An 18507-nucleotide genomic window follows, 5' to 3' on the forward strand; every position below is an offset into this window, starting at 1 on the left:
ACAGACTGTAGAACAATATGCAACGTTACTTTATGCCATTTCCTCACTCATACATCGCCGTTAAAATAAACAGAAAATATAAAACTGCCGACATTAGATGACGCAAGGTGTAACGTTACGTTATGTTACGTTACGCTACCATAACAGTGGTCCATAAAATACCTTTAACATGGTGGCGATGAAGAAACATTTTAAAAAACAACTTTATATGACTAATGACTACCGCTAACAGAAACACGCCAGCGTTTTGACAATCTTAATAGACCATGCCCGGTTGGGAAAAAGTAAACAGAACTTACGGTAGTGTCTTGATGCCGTCTTCTTCACTCAGCGCTCCGGGATGCCTTCTTGTAAGGTGCTCGTGCATTGCACTTGTACTGCCGTGGTATGCCATCTCCATTTTGCACAACTTACAGAGCATCACATTGTTGGGTCTCTGTTTGAAGTATTCCGACACGCCTCTTGCTCTCTGGGGGAATCAGAATCCATGCTTGGTCCGGGCGCAGCGCATTCTCATTACGTCATCCGATGCGTCAACACGTTACGTAAATCGACGTATTTACATAATCGATTATGTCGACGAAACGCCCCAGCCTTAATTGACGAGCCAAACGCATGAGATGACAAGCAACCACCACAACCGCTATGTTCACATTTTTTCTTTTTAAATTATTTGCAATGGGTGCACTGCATATTTCACTTATGTCCAGAGTAGGGATGTGACGGTGAGGAAATTTTCCCACCAGTTAATAAACTTGTGACAACACCAGTGTTACCGATTACACCGGACATTTCACAAGAAAAGATTACGGTCAATATATGTAGAGCACTTACTTTGATCTTTAACGTCGGGTGGCTGTGTGTCTGGCCTCTCCGGTCTAGCTTCCACTGCGGAGCATTGCAGGTTTCCATCCTACAACAGATTAAATCAATCAATATGATTAAATAAACTTATGTTTTACATTTTCCTCACATGTGGAAAGGGCAGTGAACTCAGCACATCCTTTTACAATCCCCTTGTCTCACACAACAGTTTGATTTATTGATTTATGTCAACACTTTAGCGCCTCTTGCTCTCAAATCAAATCAGATAAACACATCATAAACTTGTAACTCTGCGGTGTCATCGCAGTAAAAATGGCAATATTACATTATCTCCAAGTTTTGATTTTCAACATTAATAAATTGGCAACTGATTGTAAATACACTGTATGTTCCTCTTTGTATGGCTAGCAGCAAAAAAACAAACAGATAACTTAAATAAAGTGCACATATATACAGCGTTTATGTGAGACCACACTGGAGAAAACTGCAGTCAGGATTTTCACTTTTGGGGAATGAGCAGAACTACAGCAACGACAACAGATTAAATCAATCAATGTGATTAAATAAACTGATGTTTTACATTTTCCTCACATGTGGAAAGGGCAGTGAACTCAGCACATCCTTTTACAATCCCCTTGTCTCACTCACAAGTTTGATCTATTTAACAGTCTCATGCATACAACATAACATTTTGGAGCCTCTTGCTCTCAAATCAAATATTATAGTTCATTCATTTCATTTCATTTTTCATTTCAAAATGTATTTCGAACATGTAGGATACAAACAAAATATATATAAAAAAATAAAGAAAAAGAGAATGATCATACCAACAAGTGGACAGCCAGAAAGAAGTAGTATTTACATACAATGAAAAGCATAAGAAAATAAATTGTCAAACACTTGATGCCTTTATTTACATATTCGAAAAGGAGTGAGAAGTACAAACTTTTTTAATCCCACCCCTTCTCCATAAGTCATTCATTATTAATTAACCAGCTTCCTTATTGAGCCATACATATACTCTAATTAAATTTTCCTAAATTTGTCTAACTATAACTATTAACCTTTATCTCTGTCATACAGAAATATAAATGAATTATTGATATAGTTAACCTTATCAAAATATAAATTTGTTATCAAATCAGAATACCATTCATTACTTATAATATAACTTAATCACAATAGAAGTTCATTACTTACATATTTAACTTAATCATATTGACTATTTGTTATCTTTTCTTATATGCGCACATTATTATTTATAATATACAATTTATAATATACAATATGCACATGCAATACAACATGCAATACATACTTTACATACACACACACACACAAACACATATATAGATATAGATAGATAGATCGATAGATAGATATACAATACACAGCATCTGACCATGCATATATTATTCCTATACCCAAAATCAAATATCCCCAAATATCATTATAGTTACTGCAGATAAACACAACATTAACTTATTACTCTGTGCAGCACAACTGCAATAAGAGTATCTCAATAATCCTATTTCTAGATTTTGATTTTAGACAGTATGAGGGGGTGCACCGTTCCTGGAGGTACTGCAATACCAGGTCGATGCGTGGAGTGGACGGAGCAAGCCCCTTTTCCATCTCCCTGATCCAAAAATCAATTTAATATATAGTCCCCGGGTAGGGGACGTATCAGATATTAAACTGATAAGAACAGATACTACACTTGATCTTAGCCAAAAGGCCGAGAAGCGATACTGTAAATGGGTCGGAGGTAAGGAACTGATTCACCCCACAGCTACTCTCACTCATGGGTCGGGAACATGAACTACATCTGTTTGGGTCACCATATAAAACAGGAACAATGCACATTTGAGATGATGTGCCACTGGTGCGGTTTTGTTGCGATCTTAATAATAAACTTGTATTTACAGATGCGCCTTGTTGTGTCTTCCTGGTCACGTGGTACACGTTAGTCCAATAGAAAGTAGAAGACGAATAAATATCATTTTCGATTTACAGACACGTTAGAATATATATATTATGTTTATACAAGTATGGTCTTTCAATTTCACTTCAATAGCATGTAACGCACTTGTACAGCCGAGAAAAAGTAATGTTTTTGCGCTTTTAACTCACTTCACAACAACAGACAGAGGTCTTCCAGCAGTCTCTAGTGGAGAGAATAGCTAACTGCACACTTCATGGGCTTCAGTCTCACTGGATGAAAGCCTAATGCAATGCAATCACTCGTTAGTTACAATTTAATAACGTAACTCACCCAGAACACAATAAATAACCACTCAGTAAAGTCATAATGGAGAAGATGCCAGCAAGTTAAATATTGACGTACTGTTTGCTTCCTTGTGAGGTCTATAACATTAACACTAATTCACAGTCCTGACTGACGTTTTAGGCCGCTTACAGAGCAGAGTAAGTCTGGAGTAAATGATTAAAATGTGTCCCATAACCTAGACATAAGTGTTTCATTCTGAGTGTCTTTCTTACATAAAAGCCCTTTAAGACATGAAAAACAAAAATGCATTGAAACTTCTTAGCATAACAGAAGAATATGATTTACAGGTGCAGCCCTATAGGCCTTAATTTAATTTATTATTATTTTCATGTATAATTTTACATATTTTATTGGTTCTTGTTCTGTATGCACAATCTATGAGCCATGTTGTTTGTAAATTTGAATTTGTTTAATAAAATAAAATAATAAATAAATAAAAAAACTCGACATAAGCACAAACAGTGGCAAAATGGCGAACAAGCTGACATTCTTGGTCAAGTTAGTTAGTTTAATATGCTGAGTAAACTCGTGCAATGTTGCTGTCAGTGTGAAACATGGACATGAGTGGGTAACTGCTTATGATGCGGTCATAGAGGTGCAGTAAGCTGCTGCTAGGGCGGCTCGATGTCAGTCTGAACTAGCAATAAGCTAAAGCTAGCTTAGCACCATGAAGCTAGCAGCTAGCTTAGCACCATGAAGCTAGCAGCTAACTTAGCCAACAGTTAACTAATAAAAACACGAGTAATGTGGTGAATTAACCGAAAACAAGTTGGTTTCTCAATAACGGTTATCTTAATAATGAACACCATATTCCTTCTATGAGAAATGTTAAGTTATTTAGTCTGAATTAACTCACTAAAAGTCGTCTTCTTCGTCGCTGCTCGTTAGCGGAGTATTTCAGTGGATGACGTAGTGACGTTGCGCTTGACCGTAGAGTAGAGGGCCGTGCGCAAAATGACGTAAGCTAGCTAAAACCGTTAGCTAACATTAGCTAGCTGGACATATTATATATCCGCGGACAAAAAGACAGCTTAAAGAAAGTTTGTCCTTCTATGGCCAAAATCAATTAATGGCGCATCAATACTTAACTCTGTATGAAAGTTTAAGTTAACTTATTTAGCTTAAAATGTGCAACAGCAGACGATTTAGCTTAGCATAGCTAGCAGCTTCTTCTTTTTTTTTTTTTTTTTACAAATCTTTATTGTCAACCAGGTTCAACAATCGGGATACAAAGCTTTATTGTTTTTTTTTTATATGTATAATATGTTTATTGGGTTTTCTTATTTTCACAAACACAATAAGAATAACAAAAACAAGACAACAACAAACAAACAAACAAACAAACACTGGTACAGCTCAGATCAAAAAATGTATATAGGAAATAGTCCATAGTGCAGGGAAGTCACAGGATATATGAGTTAATGTTCAAGAGACTCCTTGTGAGATAATGGAAGAGAGATCAGGTCCAATATAATTCAGATAGGGCTGCCAAATATTGTGGAACTGATCTACTTTGGCATGTAGAATATTTGAAAGATATTCCAAAGGGACCATCTCTAATATCACTTTACGCCAGCCTTGAACAGAGGGTTTCTTATCACTAATACACACAAAGCTTTATTGTTACTGAATCTTAACATGAAATATCCCACTCAAGGTTATAAAAAAAACCAATAATAATACATACACAATAAAACAAAAAATATTCCTGTATTTTTCAAGATAGTCTACATGGGTAACAATATGTGACGAGAGATCTTAACAGAGTAGAGCTGAAACGATTAATCGATTAGTTGTTGGCTACTGAATTAATTGTCAACTATTTTGATCATCAAATAATCGGTTAGAGCAATATTTCAAGAAAAGATAAGTCAAAATTCTCTAATTCCAGCTTCTTAAATGTGAATATTTTCAGGTTTCTTTACTCCTCTATGACAGTAAACTGAGTTGTGGACAAAACAAGACATTTGAGGACGTCATCTTAATTTTTCACCATTTTCAGACATTTTATAGACCAAACTAATCAATTAATTGAGAAAATAATCAACAGATTAATCAACAATGAAAATAGTCGTAAGTTGCAGCCATATAACAGAGTGTATGTATTTTTTAGTCTAACTGAGATTTTATTTCATTACTATCAGGTCCTAGTTTGGTTCTTCATAAATGTAGCCTAGTTAGAAGGCTTTCACAAGAAAAGATTATGGTCAATATGTGTAGCACACTTACTTTGATCTTTACCGTCGGCTTGCTGTGTGTCTGGCCTCTGCGATCCAGCGCAGGTTTCCATCCTGCAACAGATTAAATCAATCAATGTGATTAACTAAACTGATGTTTTACATTTTTCTCACATATGGAAAGAGCAGTGAACTCAGCACATCCTTTTACAATCTCTTCTCATGCATATAACACAACATTTTGGAGCCTCTTGCTCTCAAATCAAATATTATAGTTCATTCATTTCATTTCATTTTTCATTTCAAGATTTATTTCAAACATGTAGGATACAAACAAAATATATATAAAAAAATAAAGAAAAAGAGAATGATCATACCAACAAGTGGACAGCCAGAAAGAAGTAGTATTTACATACAATGAAAAGCATAAGAAAAATAAATTGTCAAACACTTGATGCCTTTATTTACATATTCGAAAAGGAGTGAGAAGTACAAATATATTTTATTAAATCCCACCCCTTCTCCATAAGTCATTCTGCAATAATTAACCAGCTTCCTTATTGAGCCATACATGTACTCTAATTAAATCTTCCTAAATTCAGAGTACCAATTCATTACTTATAATATAACTTAATCACAATAGAAGTTCATTACTTACATATTTAACTTAATCATATTGACTAGTTATCTTTTCTTATATGCGCATAGTATTATTTATAATATACAATTTATAATATACAATATGCACATGCAATACAACATGCAATACATACATACACACACACATATATAGATAGATAGATAGATAGATATAGATAGATAGATAGATATACATATATACAATACACAGCATCTGACCATGCATACATTATTCTTATACCCAAAATCAAATATCCCCAAATTTGCATTATAGTTACTGCAGATAAAAACAACATTAACTTATTACTCTGTGCAGCACAACTACAATAAGAGTATCTCAATAATCCTATTTCTAGATTTTGATTTTAGACAGTATGAGGGGGTGCACCGTTCCTGGAGGTACTGCAATACCAGGTCGATGCGTGGAGTGGACGGAGCAAGCCCCTATTCCATCTCCCTATTCCAAAAATCAATTTAATATATAGTCCCCGGGTAGGGGACGTATCAGATATTAAACTGATAAGAACAGATACTACACTTGATCTTAGCCAAAAGGCCGAGAAGCGATACTGTAAATTGGTCGGAGGTAAGTAAGTGCTTCACCCCACAGTTACTCTCACTCATGGGTTGGGAACATGAACTACATCTGTTTGGGTCACCATATAAAACAGGAACAATGCACATTTGAGATGATGTGCCACTGGTGCGGTTTTGTTGCGATCTTAATAATAAACTTGTATTTACAGATGCGCCTTGTTGTGTCTTCCTGGTCACGTGGTACACGTTAGTCCAATAGAAAGTAGAAGACGAATAAATATCATTTTCGATTTACAGACACGTTAGAATATATATATTATGTTTATACAAGTATGGTCTTTCAATTTCACTTCAATAGCATGTAACGCACTTGTACGGCCGAGAAAAAGTAATGTTTTTGCGCTTTTAACTCACTTCACAACAACAGACAGAGGTCTTCCAGCAGTCTCTAGTGGAGAGAATAGCTAACTGCACACTTCATGGGCTTCAGTCTCACTGGATGAAAGCCTAATGCAATGCAATCACTCATTAGTTACAATTTAATAACGTAACTCACCCAGAACACAATAAATAACCACTCAGTAAAGTCATAATGGAGAAGATGCCAGCAAGTTAAATATTGACGTACTGTTTGCTTCCTTGTGAGGTCTATAACATTAACACTAATTCACAGTCCTGACTGACGTTTTAGGCCGCTTACAGAGCAGAGTAAGTCTGGAGTAAATGATTAAAATGTGTCCCATAACCTAGACATAAGTGTTTCATTCTGAGTGTCTTTCTTACATAAAAGCCCTTTAAGACATGAAAAACAAAAATGCATTGAAACTTCTTAGCATAACAGAAGAATATGATTTACAGGTGCAGCCCTATAGGCCTTAATTTAATTTATTATTATTTTCATGTATAATTTTACATATTTTATTGGTTCTTGTTCTGTATGCACAATCTATGAGCCATGTTGTTTGTAAATTTGAATTTGTTTAATAAAATAAAATAATAAATAAATAAAAAAACTCGACATAAGCACAAACAGTGGCAAAATGGCGAACAAGCTGACATTCTTGGTCAAGTTAGTTAGTTTAATATGCTGAGTAAACTCGTGCAATGTTGCTGTCAGTGTGAAACATGGACATGAGTGGGTAACTGCTTATGATGCGGTCATAGAGGTGCAGTAAGCTGCTGCTAGGGCGGCTCGATGTCAGTCTGAACTAGCAATAAGCTAAAGCTAGCTTAGCACCATGAAGCTAGCAGCTAGCTTAGCACCATGAAGCTAGCAGCTAACTTAGCCAACAGTTAACTAATAAAAACACGAGTAATGTGGTGAATTAACCGAAAACAAGTTGGTTTCTCAATAACGGTTATCTTAATAATGAACACCATATTCCTTCTATGAGAAATGTTAAGTTATTTAGTCTGAATTAACTCACTAAAAGTCGTCTTCTTCGTCGCTGCTCGTTAGCGGAGTATTTCAGTGGATGACGTAGTGACGTTGCGCTTGACCGTAGAGTAGAGGGCCGTGCGCAAAATGACGTAAGCTAGCTAAAACCGTTAGCTAACATTAGCTAGCTGGACATATTATATATCCGCGGACAAAAAGACAGCTTAAAGAAAGTTTGTCCTTCTATGGCCAAAATCAATTAATGGCGCATCAATACTTAACTCTGTATGAAAGTTTAAGTTAACTTATTTTGCTTAAAATGTGCAACAGCAGACGATTTAGCTTAGCATAGCTAGCAGCTTCTTTTTTTTTTTTTTTTTTACAAATCTTTATTGTCAACCAGGTTCAACAATCGGGATACAAAGCTTTATTGGTTTTTTTTTATATGTATAATATGTTTATTGGGTTTTCTTATTTTCACAAACACAATAAGAATAACAAAAACAAGACAACAACATACAAACAAACAAACAAACACTGGTACAGCTCAGATCAAAAAATGTATATAGGAAATAGTCCATAGTGCAGGGAAGTCACAGGATATATGAGTTAATGTTCAAGAGACTCCTTGTGAGATAATGGAAGAGAGATCAGGTCCAATATAATTCAGATAGGGCTGCCAAATATTGTGGAACTGATCTACTTTGGCATGTAGAATATTTGAAAGATATTCCAAAGGGACCATCTCTAATATCACTTTACGCCAGCCTTGAACAGAGGGTTTCTTATCACTAATACACACAAAGCTTTATTGTTACTGAATCTTAACATGAAATATCCCACTCAAGGTTATAAAAAAAACCAATAATAATACATACACAATAAAACAAAAAATATTCCTGTATTTTTCAAGATAGTCTACATGGGTAACAATATGTGACAAGAGATCTTAACAGAGTAGAGCTGAAACGATTAATCGATTAGTTGTTGGCTACTGAATTAATTGTCAACTATTTTGATCATCAAATAATCGGTTAGAGCAATATTTCAAGAAAAGATAAGTCAAAATTCTCTAATTCCAGCTTCTTAAATGTGAATATTTTCAGGTTTCTTTACTCCTCTATGACAGTAAACTGAGTTGTGGACAAAACAAGACATTTGAGGACGTCATCTTAATTTTTCACCATTTTCAGACATTTTATAGACCAAACTAATCAATTAATTGAGAAAATAATCAACAGATTAATCAACAATGAAAATAGTCGTAAGTTGCAGCCATATAACAGAGTGTATGTATTTTTTAGTCTAACTGAGATTTTATTTCATTACTACCAGGTCCTAGTTTGGTTCTTCATAAATGTAGCCTAGTTAGAAGGCTTTCACAAGAAAAGATTATGGTCAATATGTGTAGCACACTTACTTTGATCTTTACCGTCGGCATGCTGTGTGTCTGGCCTCTGCGGTCCAGCTTTCACTGCGGAGCAGCGCAGGTTTCCATCCTGCAACAGATTAAATCAATCAATGTGATTATATTATATATACTATCAGGTCCTAGTTTGGTCCTCATAAATGTAGCCTAGTTAGAGGACTAAATTGTGCAATTTTGTGTATATATTATATATATTATATATATTATATATATATATTATATATATAATATATATAAGATATATGAGTTATTAGAGGAGAAGGGAGAAAGGGGAAGGGAAATATAAGTTTTACTTCTACCTACTCCTTTTCGGACACTATTACTCTTGTTTTGTTTGTTATTATTTTGTATCTGTTTTTATTTATTTTTATGTTCGAAATAAAGTCTTTCATTAATTCATTAATTCATTCATATAAAAATTTCCATTTTTGTCAGCCTGACGGGAAACACCATGATGGTCTAAAATTATTTAAAGGCATTTCTTTATAATTAATCTCTTTGAGCAAGATGATCAAAATGATTTAAAAAATAAATCAGAAAGGAAAATGTCATAAGCACATTAATCTAGCAGCTTATTCATGCCGCCCACATTGACACGTCTGTCACTGTTTTTGTGTTCCCTGTGTGTCTGTGTTCCTTGGTGGATATACGTGTGAACACACACTTCCTGTTTGACATGTTTTACCAGGTGTGTCACAGCATGAATACCAGGTGACTCAACCTCTGGTTTCATTTTGAGATAGTGTGTCTGCGTATACAGGTGAGTGTTAGTTGGGCGGGGTATGGGTGGTGGTGGTGGTAGGTAAATTGAGAAGGATATATTTGCCAGAGTGTGTGTGCGTGTGTGAGTTCACAGAACGCTGAGTACATGTTTGCTCAGTAAGCTCTGGCTCAACCTGTCTGATAGGTGTGGGCTGGCTGGCACTGACTTGCACAGGTATGAGGAGAAATCCAGCACAGTCCTGAGAGAGGAGGGGAACTACAGCACTTCTGTGACGAGAACTCTTCATTTCTCACTAAAATAAGGAGGGAAAGTCAACACACACACAAACACCTGTACTGTACAAAGGAGAGAGGAAGAGGAAACCCTGGGAACCAGGAAAGGCTGCTTTGGACGGAGAAAGACAGAGAGGAGAAGACTTCAGAATGTGAAATAACCCAGAGGAGATTCTTCTACTGCGGTTCGACCAATGGGTCTGGGATTCTAATGTGGCATTTCAGGCTCTGGGACGTACAAGATGTTGCTGTGTTTCTCAGCATCACATTATATATGTGCCAACTAGGTAAGCATTCCAACACATGTATATATATAATTTGAGAGCTTGTGTATTTGACTATTGTGTCTGAGAGCATGCCTTTATAGCAATCCTATATTTGCTCTGGGCTAAATACACAGGATGAGGGTCCACACTGTTAAGAACTTCCCAGTGAAATAACAGTAAAGAATTGGCAGCAGGGTTGCCTTTATGTTACTGTAAAATTAACATTATTATACTGTCGCTGAAATTTACAGCTTTGTACTGTTAATGAAAAATACAGTTTGAACTGTTTTGTTTTTTTTAAATTAATTTCACATTATTTTACAGTTAATTTACTGTTTAAAGATACATTATATAGCTGTTTTTCACCTTTCTTTTACATTATCTTACTGATTTGTTTTAATGCACTATTTAGGTTGTATTTTTTACATACATTTTAAGAAACATTATTTTTTTCCTAGACGAATAGACTTAGCAGGTTACAGACATAGGAATAGTCACACTAAATACAATTAAAGGCACTTGTTAGGAAAAAGACTATAACTTTTCCCAAAATGTCTGTCTATAGCTGCTACAAGCACAGAATGAAACCATAACAACATGTGAGTGAAGAACATAACAGAGCTAATTCACTGATTTCACAATCATGTACAATGTACAAGCCTCACATGTGCAGATCAGGTGCCAGAATTAAAAAAATACTGCATGAAACTGTCACTTATGATACTATTATGGCTTCCTTCTAATTTCTATTCTAAGCCATATTTCTTTCGCCAAGAAAACGTGTCAACAAGGCATCTACTAAATAAAGTTGCGCTCATTCATGGGTTTACTCACGGTTAGATGTCCTTTCTGTCATTGGATGCATATGATTGATTTGCAGCCTTTGTGTGTGTGTGTGTGCGTGTGTGTTAAACTACATAAACCAACCCAAACAACCCAAAACAGGATATGCCGCGGCAACCCAAAGTAAAGAAAAAAGATTAACTTAAACTTTGTCTTATTGAAATGAACAAACTATATTAAAGCCCGTTAAAAAACTATTTCGGCTCTTGGCGTCCTTAAACAGCTGCGCTCTCCACAGCTGATACTAAATCAGGATGACGGCATCAACTGGTGCCAAATTTATAAACAATTCAATGCTGTGGTTGGCCACATGGGGCAAAAATACCAATTACTATCAACATAATGTTTCTCTTATAATAAGGAATTCAACTACTCCTTTCTCAATATTTGGCTCCTACAGATACTTTAGACAGTTGATCAGCAGTAAAGTGCTGTATTTTAAGAATGCATTATAGTTCAGTTAAAAAACGGCCTATGAGCGTAATTTAACAGGTTTTCTTTTGTACTAACAGTAAAGCACTGTTTTTAGCAATAACAGGTTAATACTGTTGAAATCCTGCTCTAAATTAACAGCAATTGTTTACAGTGTGTATAATTTGAGAGCTCGTGTATTCGACTATTGTGTCTGAGAGCATGCCTACAGTATATAGCAATCCTATATTTGCTCAGGGCTAAATACACAGGATGAGGGTCCAGAACCTTTCAAAAGGAAACTGAGAAACCTGGCTAACTGGAGATAGAACTCACAGTATTGTCTCACTTTCAGTGTCCTAACTTGAATGCCAGGGCTAAGTAGAGCAACAGTCATTTACACATGGCAGTGTACATGTAAACATCAGATTGTCCTGGTCCACACCCAAGGTGCAAGAGAATCATAAAATAAATAAGAAGGAATTGCGATAGAGCAGTAACATTACAAATGGAAGTCAAGCTGCACAAAATAACTACACCATGTCCAGCTTTTTTGCTAAAATGAATGGGAAAAATACTGTTTGTTTTTTTCAAAATTAAATTTAAAAAATAGATTCTTCCACACGTGTGATGTCTGAATAAAAGGACCGTTTTTTTTATTGAGGTTCTGGCAACAATAACATATATGTCCAGTTCCGAATATGTACAGAACCAATTTAAACAACCTTGACAATACACAACACAAAAAAATAGCAGGAGTTACAACTTTACAAACATGATTTATAAAAAAAAAAACACCAACAGGCTGACATAATTGTATAAAAACATAGATAAAAACGTTGTTAATTAGGTAGAATAGGGTCTAATCCAGACGGGTCCACCGTGTTCAAGACTGTACCATATCTTAACAAATCCCTCGACATTGTCATGAAGGGTGTAGGTCAGCTTTTCCAGAGGGAGTATTCTCAATATATACCTCCTTATACCAATCATCAGAATCTTTCTTGCTATATATATATATAGGAGTATTCCAACCAATTTAGCATTGTGGTTGTTCCTTGCAATGTCCACTATAGCTGCCAAAATACACTGAAGAGGTGATAGCTCCAAGTCATATCCAGGCAAGGTAACCACCTTGTGTTTCAAAACATTTGCACATTTCCAAAACATGTGTGCATATGTGCCAATTTCTGAATAACATTTAGGAGAGCTTAAACCAAACTTGCTTCTCAATAAGGGTGTGAAATGAAGCCTGTGTAATATTTTAAATTGTGTCTCTCTATCAGTATTACAGCTCAGAATAGTAAGTGTGTTTTCTATAGTTAATGCCCAGATATTTTTTCTTCTATCTGACATTCTATATCGATTCGCTTTTGGATATGATCAGTAGAATAACTCAATTTTAAACCAAAGGTTTCATAGACATAAGAAATAAATATTTTTGGTATGGGTTGTTTAAGAATATCTTCCAAGAAAGAAAATTGTTGGGCATGTTTTTTGGTGTATAATGTCTGAGTCTGTGTAAGGAATATTTACTCTTTAAAGCCTCAAATGGCTCCATTGTTCCTTACTTCACAGAGTTTAACAAGCTGGTCCAGACCGACACACAGTTTTATTTCTTAGTCAGCATTGGTATTCTCAGGTGGAATTCTTTACCTGTGCCTCATCCAGCAAACACACCACCAGCAGAACCAGATCCCCCACTGAAACTCGTGTGAAAATATTTGATGAGGGGCGGCCAGAACAGACAGGAGGCCAACACTGCTGGCTACACTCAAAATGGGTGTTTCGCAGCTTGTTTGACAAGTTTCATTCCACCAGCAAGAAGCTTGTAATTTGACAGAGAAACTTTGAGTTTATTGCGTTTAATGAGTCACAGTGTTGGCCAGCAGCAGTGTCATAAGATGCAAAGCATGGGAGGTTCAACATTTTCTGTATTGTGTCATACACTGAAACATCTCTGCTGTAATTACTGCTGGATGAAGGTTGAACATGAGCTAAACGTGTGAAAGGCAAAGGTGTAACCGTATCTATCTATCTATATATCTATCTATCTATCTATCCCTTTCAGGGCGATGTGGCACCCCGATGCGGGGTTTTATTTACACAGCTTTGTTGAATACTCTACACTGATTGGTCAATCACGGCATTCTACAGTCTGTTATTTCTTTATAGGAGACTGTTGCTATGTATAACAGACCGTTGCTATGTATAACAGACTGTTGCTATGTATAGCAGACTGTTGCTATGGGCGTATTCTGATGTCAGACTCTGGAGGATAATTTTTGCCCGACAGGGCGATGCGGCACCCCGAAGCAGGGTTTATTTCACAATAATGACCCGCTAGCTGTACATTATCCTGCTTATTGCACATCTACTTACTTAAGAAATCAATAATTTGAAACAAAAACGGTCCTCATATCTCGATGTATAAGCTCTGGCCCCATATCTTGATATGTATCTATCTGTTTTATGTATTTATCTGTTTTTATTCTCCAAAATGCATTTCCAAGTGAATCTATAATCTATATTTTCTCTTCATCCTTTCACGTTGGAAGTTGGAGCCATCTCCATCCATTCTCCCCAGAGGAGCCTGACCAGGTCAGTCCAAGACGATGTGTTTTTCTCAGTGGATGTTACCTGCATTGGGATCCCCACCATACAATGGAACTTTATGTCTGGAGCGGTGAGCCGCACCATAGGGACTTGGCAGCCGGGGTCATACACCAACATAACGGTGGATTACAGCAGCAGAGTACAGTCCTTCGACAACGGCTCAATGGGCCTGTCAGACCTGCGGCTGCAAGACGGCGGATACTACGTGGTCACTGTCACAGAAGCAACAGGAAGCAGCAAGGATGCCGGCTTTGTCCTGAAAGTGAACGGTGAGTGTGTCTGTGTATGTCATTCCTAAAGCAAATAGATAAGAGTACTACATTTTTGGAAAACCTCATTTGATCACATTTTCTATCGCAGCCCAGAGTCGTAGCCTTAAAGGTCCAGTGTGCAGCAGAAATGGAATATAATATTCATCAACTATGTTTTCATTATTGTATAATCACCTGAAACTAAGAATCGTTGTGTTTTCGTTACCTTAGAATGAGCCGTTTATATCTACATAGGGAGCAGGTCCTCTTCGCGGAGTCCGCCATGTTTCTACAGTAGCCCAGAACAACACGTTCTCATCCCAACCTGTCACATACTGCTGATTTGTCACGCCCCTTGGTGTCACTTTTGGTTCAGGCAACAAAACCAATTAACGGTAGTTAGGGTTAGGAAAAAAACGACACAATTGGGCTTAAAACTACGAAAATGAAATGTAACATTTTGAACACAGACAAGAACGAACAGCTGATTGTAACGTGAAAGTGAAACTTAATGCGCCGGAAACGAACAGCATGAAATCCTTGTGTTTATTTGACCCATAGTCTGTATATTAGAAGTGGATGTAGTCACCTTGTCGTCACCCATTGGTTTATGGACTACCGTTTTGAAGCCCCGAGTTCAGCATTTTGGCCGTCGCCATCTTGTGTTTTTTTGCAACCAGAAGTGACACGAAGTGGTGGAGCTAAGTATAACTCAATGCTGAATAAGACAGGCAATTTAGGCAGCCAAAATGTTGCAATTAACTTTCATGAACTGAAAACACACTGTGAAAGGGTAAAAGTTAAAAGACAAAAAAGTGGGATGAGAAGGTGTTGGTTGCACTGCCATGCTTCTACTACTCAGTTGGTTGTAGTCTGCAACTACTACACCAATAGATACCTTTAAAGGTGCAGTGTGTAGGATCTGGCAGCATCTAGCTGTGAGGTTGCAGATCGCAACCAACTGAAAATTCTCCCGTGTGCCAAGCGTGTCGGGGAACTACGGTGGCTGAGGTGAAAACGTGAAAACGTGAAGGTCTCTCTCTAGAGCCAGTGTTTGGTTTGTCCTTTCTGGGTTACGGTAGCAACATGGCGGCTGGGTCTATGATTTATTTGTGAATCAGAATGCTCTTAAATCTTAACAACAGTAATTGTCTTCCTGCTGCCTCATCTCTTCACACAAGCTGCTTTCCCAACGTCTTTGTTTTGTATTTGCATCTCTAGAAAGTCGTCTGTGCCTGAAGTAAACATGATTTGTCTCTCTGTGTTTCTGTGCTCTAGAGGTGCTGTATGAGGACCTCCAGTACCTGTCTGTCTCAGCCTTAGCACTGGCCTGTATAGCTGGCCTTCTCATGCTGGCCATGTGGCTACTAGACAAGGCGTACAGGAAGATAGCGGCATGGAGACGCAGGAAACAGATGCCAGGTAAAAACAACATGAAAAATAAGTCTCTAAAGAAATAATCAGTTTGTATGAAACACATTTTTTAGAGGGGTAGGGGACATTGCATGTTTAGGGGGAGATAGCAGGTCAACAGTAGATGTCACATAGAAGTGGTGTACATCATCTGAAAGCTGAGAACCTGGAGATTAATTTGAGATGCAGCTCAGCACTGTGTCAAATTGTTCTAGTTATTAATAAGAAATACAAATGAATGAATCAATTAAAATAAATTGTGAACGTTTATAAGAGCGTAGAACATGATAGAAGTATATGATGGTCATCCCCATGCTCTTTTATGTCTCATAAGTTGCTGCAGTAATTTTCGGGTTGATACCATTTGTTACGCAGATTTGGTGCTAAATTTAACCATTTTTTACCACTCGAGAATTGATAAAAAATGATCAATAATCCCTCCAGAATACCACACTAAGACACCAAGATCTTGAGGAACACCATCGAAAAAGCCATGCTGTGATTTAGTGTTAAAAACCTTTGACATTTAGAGATTTCTGCAATAATTGCATTTTTCGGCGATTGGATGGCGAGCACTTCTGTTGTGTAAACTGCTCAGATACCCCCTTATTGTCAATGTAGCTAGGAAAGCCATCCATTCTGTGAATGCTCTAGGTCTCTAGTTTGTGGCTGTAAAGTTTCATGAGGCTGTGATTATCCTAGAGGTCACCACAGGTCATTTTATACAGTGAGGTCAAGTTTTAAAAAAATGGTCTCACTACAATGAAATGTCTCCTATGGGGACTAACATCATCACACATGAATACAGTTGGGCTCATTTGATCCACAAGAGTATCAGCTTTACAGTGATACCCAATTTATGTAATTCAATACTGTTTAGGGACCCCAGTATGCAGAAATATTCAAACACATGCACAGGCATGTCTGTAAAGGGGCGACTCGTGGGTACCCATAGAACACATATCTAGAGGTCAGAGGTCAAGGGACCCCTTTGAAAATCGCCGTGCCAGTTTTACTTCGCCAAAATTTAGTGTAACTTCGTAGCGTTATTTAACGTTCTTCCCGACAGGATAGTATGACATAACATGTAAAAAAACGTTGACTCTAATATGTCGACAAAATGAAACAAGAATTTTTGAACCTGGTTTTATCCAATGTTCAGATTTCTGTTCTGGAAAATTGATGCAAATATTTAAACATAACATTACAGTTCACAGTTTACTTTGTTACTGCTGCATCATTGTGTGAAGTGTATGAATGTGGCTTGATGGGCGTGAATGTGGCTTGAAGTTAACTATTGTATAGTAAGGGTGTGTTTGAGTACAAAGGTCTATTAAAGCTCTGTGACATCAGTGTGCTGTGTTAACTTTAAATCTCCTTTTATGCAGAAAATGATGCAACAGAGCTGCAGCCGCTTTGATGGACGTCTCGCTGTCGCTCAGGAACACACACCACAGACAGTTCATCAAACATACTTTTGTAGATAAGATAACCAAGTCCTTTCTTTTTTTAGTTCAACACGTTACAGCCAGGAAGACAGGCTTGTCAACTATGAAACACTGTGTACTAAGATGTTTACATTTGTATTGAATACACATGCATGTACAGCTGATGACACCGGATTGAATGTAAATATATCACTCATGAAAACAATACAAACTGTATTTATTGTCTAAGCAAATGAATTGGGTGATTTCTTTTTTTTACTTCTTCATAACAACCATCCAAACTTGTGTTGGAAAACAGTTTTACAGCCAGTAGCTTGTATCTGTATCGGTGATAACAGATGGAGAACCATATGACCACTTTTCAGGTCTTCAGGGTGAAAAAAACAAAACACAAAGAAGATTGTTTCTAATTTTAAAAAAGTGAACTAAAAACTCACAAATAAGTCTTTCTTAAAGGGGCTCTATGTCCATCCATCCATCATCTGTAACCGCTTAACCCACGCTAACACGGGGAGGACATGCAAACTGTGGGGCCACAAGCTGGGTTTGAACCTGCGACTGTCTTGCTGTGAGGCGATACACACGAGACTGAACGTGATTGACAGCTAAAACCACAATATCACTCTATATTTAACATGCTTGGCAGTAATGCTAGCTTACCTGTCCAATAGGAATTTTACCAGCTCGGGGTTTGTTTTGATACCCAAAACCAAACGAAGGTCCCTCCGTGAATCGAAGTTCCGGCCGATGTTGATCCTGGTTTTCCTCCGACGTTGGTCACATTCCTGTTTCACAGATGGGCTTCACTAGATTGTTTTTTTGATGCTTCTGTGGAGTTTGTGGTGGAGGCTGGTTGTTTGTTGGTGTTAGCGGACATTTTTGAACCGAACGTAAGCTGTGGTTGCACATTGGAGTTGTAAATAAAGACAGTCAGCGCATGATGTCACATCCTTTGGGATTTTCCTGGCAAAAACGTCCCGCATTATTC

At 37.1% G+C, this 18507-nt stretch overlaps 1 protein-coding gene, 1 long non-coding RNA gene and 2 other non-coding genes across 4 annotated transcripts; 1 reads left to right on the top strand and 3 right to left on the bottom strand.

The window, feature by feature from the left end:
- Positions 1–2384: 2384 nt before the first annotated feature.
- LOC141771783 (U2 spliceosomal RNA) lies at positions 2385–2575 on the bottom strand. The gene has a single exon (XR_012594778.1). It is a non-coding gene; the product is annotated as a U2 spliceosomal RNA (small nuclear RNA).
- A 3733-nt stretch (positions 2576–6308) lies between these two features.
- Positions 6309–6499, bottom strand: LOC141771780 (U2 spliceosomal RNA). The gene has a single exon (XR_012594775.1). It is a non-coding gene; the product is annotated as a U2 spliceosomal RNA (small nuclear RNA).
- A 3485-nt stretch (positions 6500–9984) lies between these two features.
- On the top strand, positions 9985–17747 carry vstm5 (V-set and transmembrane domain containing 5). The gene is made up of 4 exons (XM_074641077.1): positions 9985–10558; positions 14350–14676; positions 15937–16080; positions 17460–17747. Exons 1-4 carry the CDS (start codon positions 10483–10485, stop codon positions 17489–17491), a joined length of 579 nt encoding a protein of 192 aa, XP_074497178.1. The 5' UTR covers positions 9985–10482; the 3' UTR covers positions 17492–17747.
- LOC141771134 (uncharacterized) lies at positions 17407–18306 on the bottom strand. The gene is made up of 2 exons (XR_012594678.1): positions 18180–18306; positions 17407–18085 (listed from the first exon to the last, which is right to left on the bottom strand). It is a non-coding gene; the product is annotated as an uncharacterized LOC141771134 (long non-coding RNA).
- Positions 18307–18507: the final 201 nt, after the last annotated feature.

The sequence above is a fragment of the Sebastes fasciatus genome, chromosome 7 (genome assembly GCF_043250625.1).
Source record: "Sebastes fasciatus isolate fSebFas1 chromosome 7, fSebFas1.pri, whole genome shotgun sequence".
Lineage (NCBI taxonomy): Eukaryota > Metazoa > Chordata > Actinopteri > Perciformes > Sebastidae > Sebastes > Sebastes fasciatus.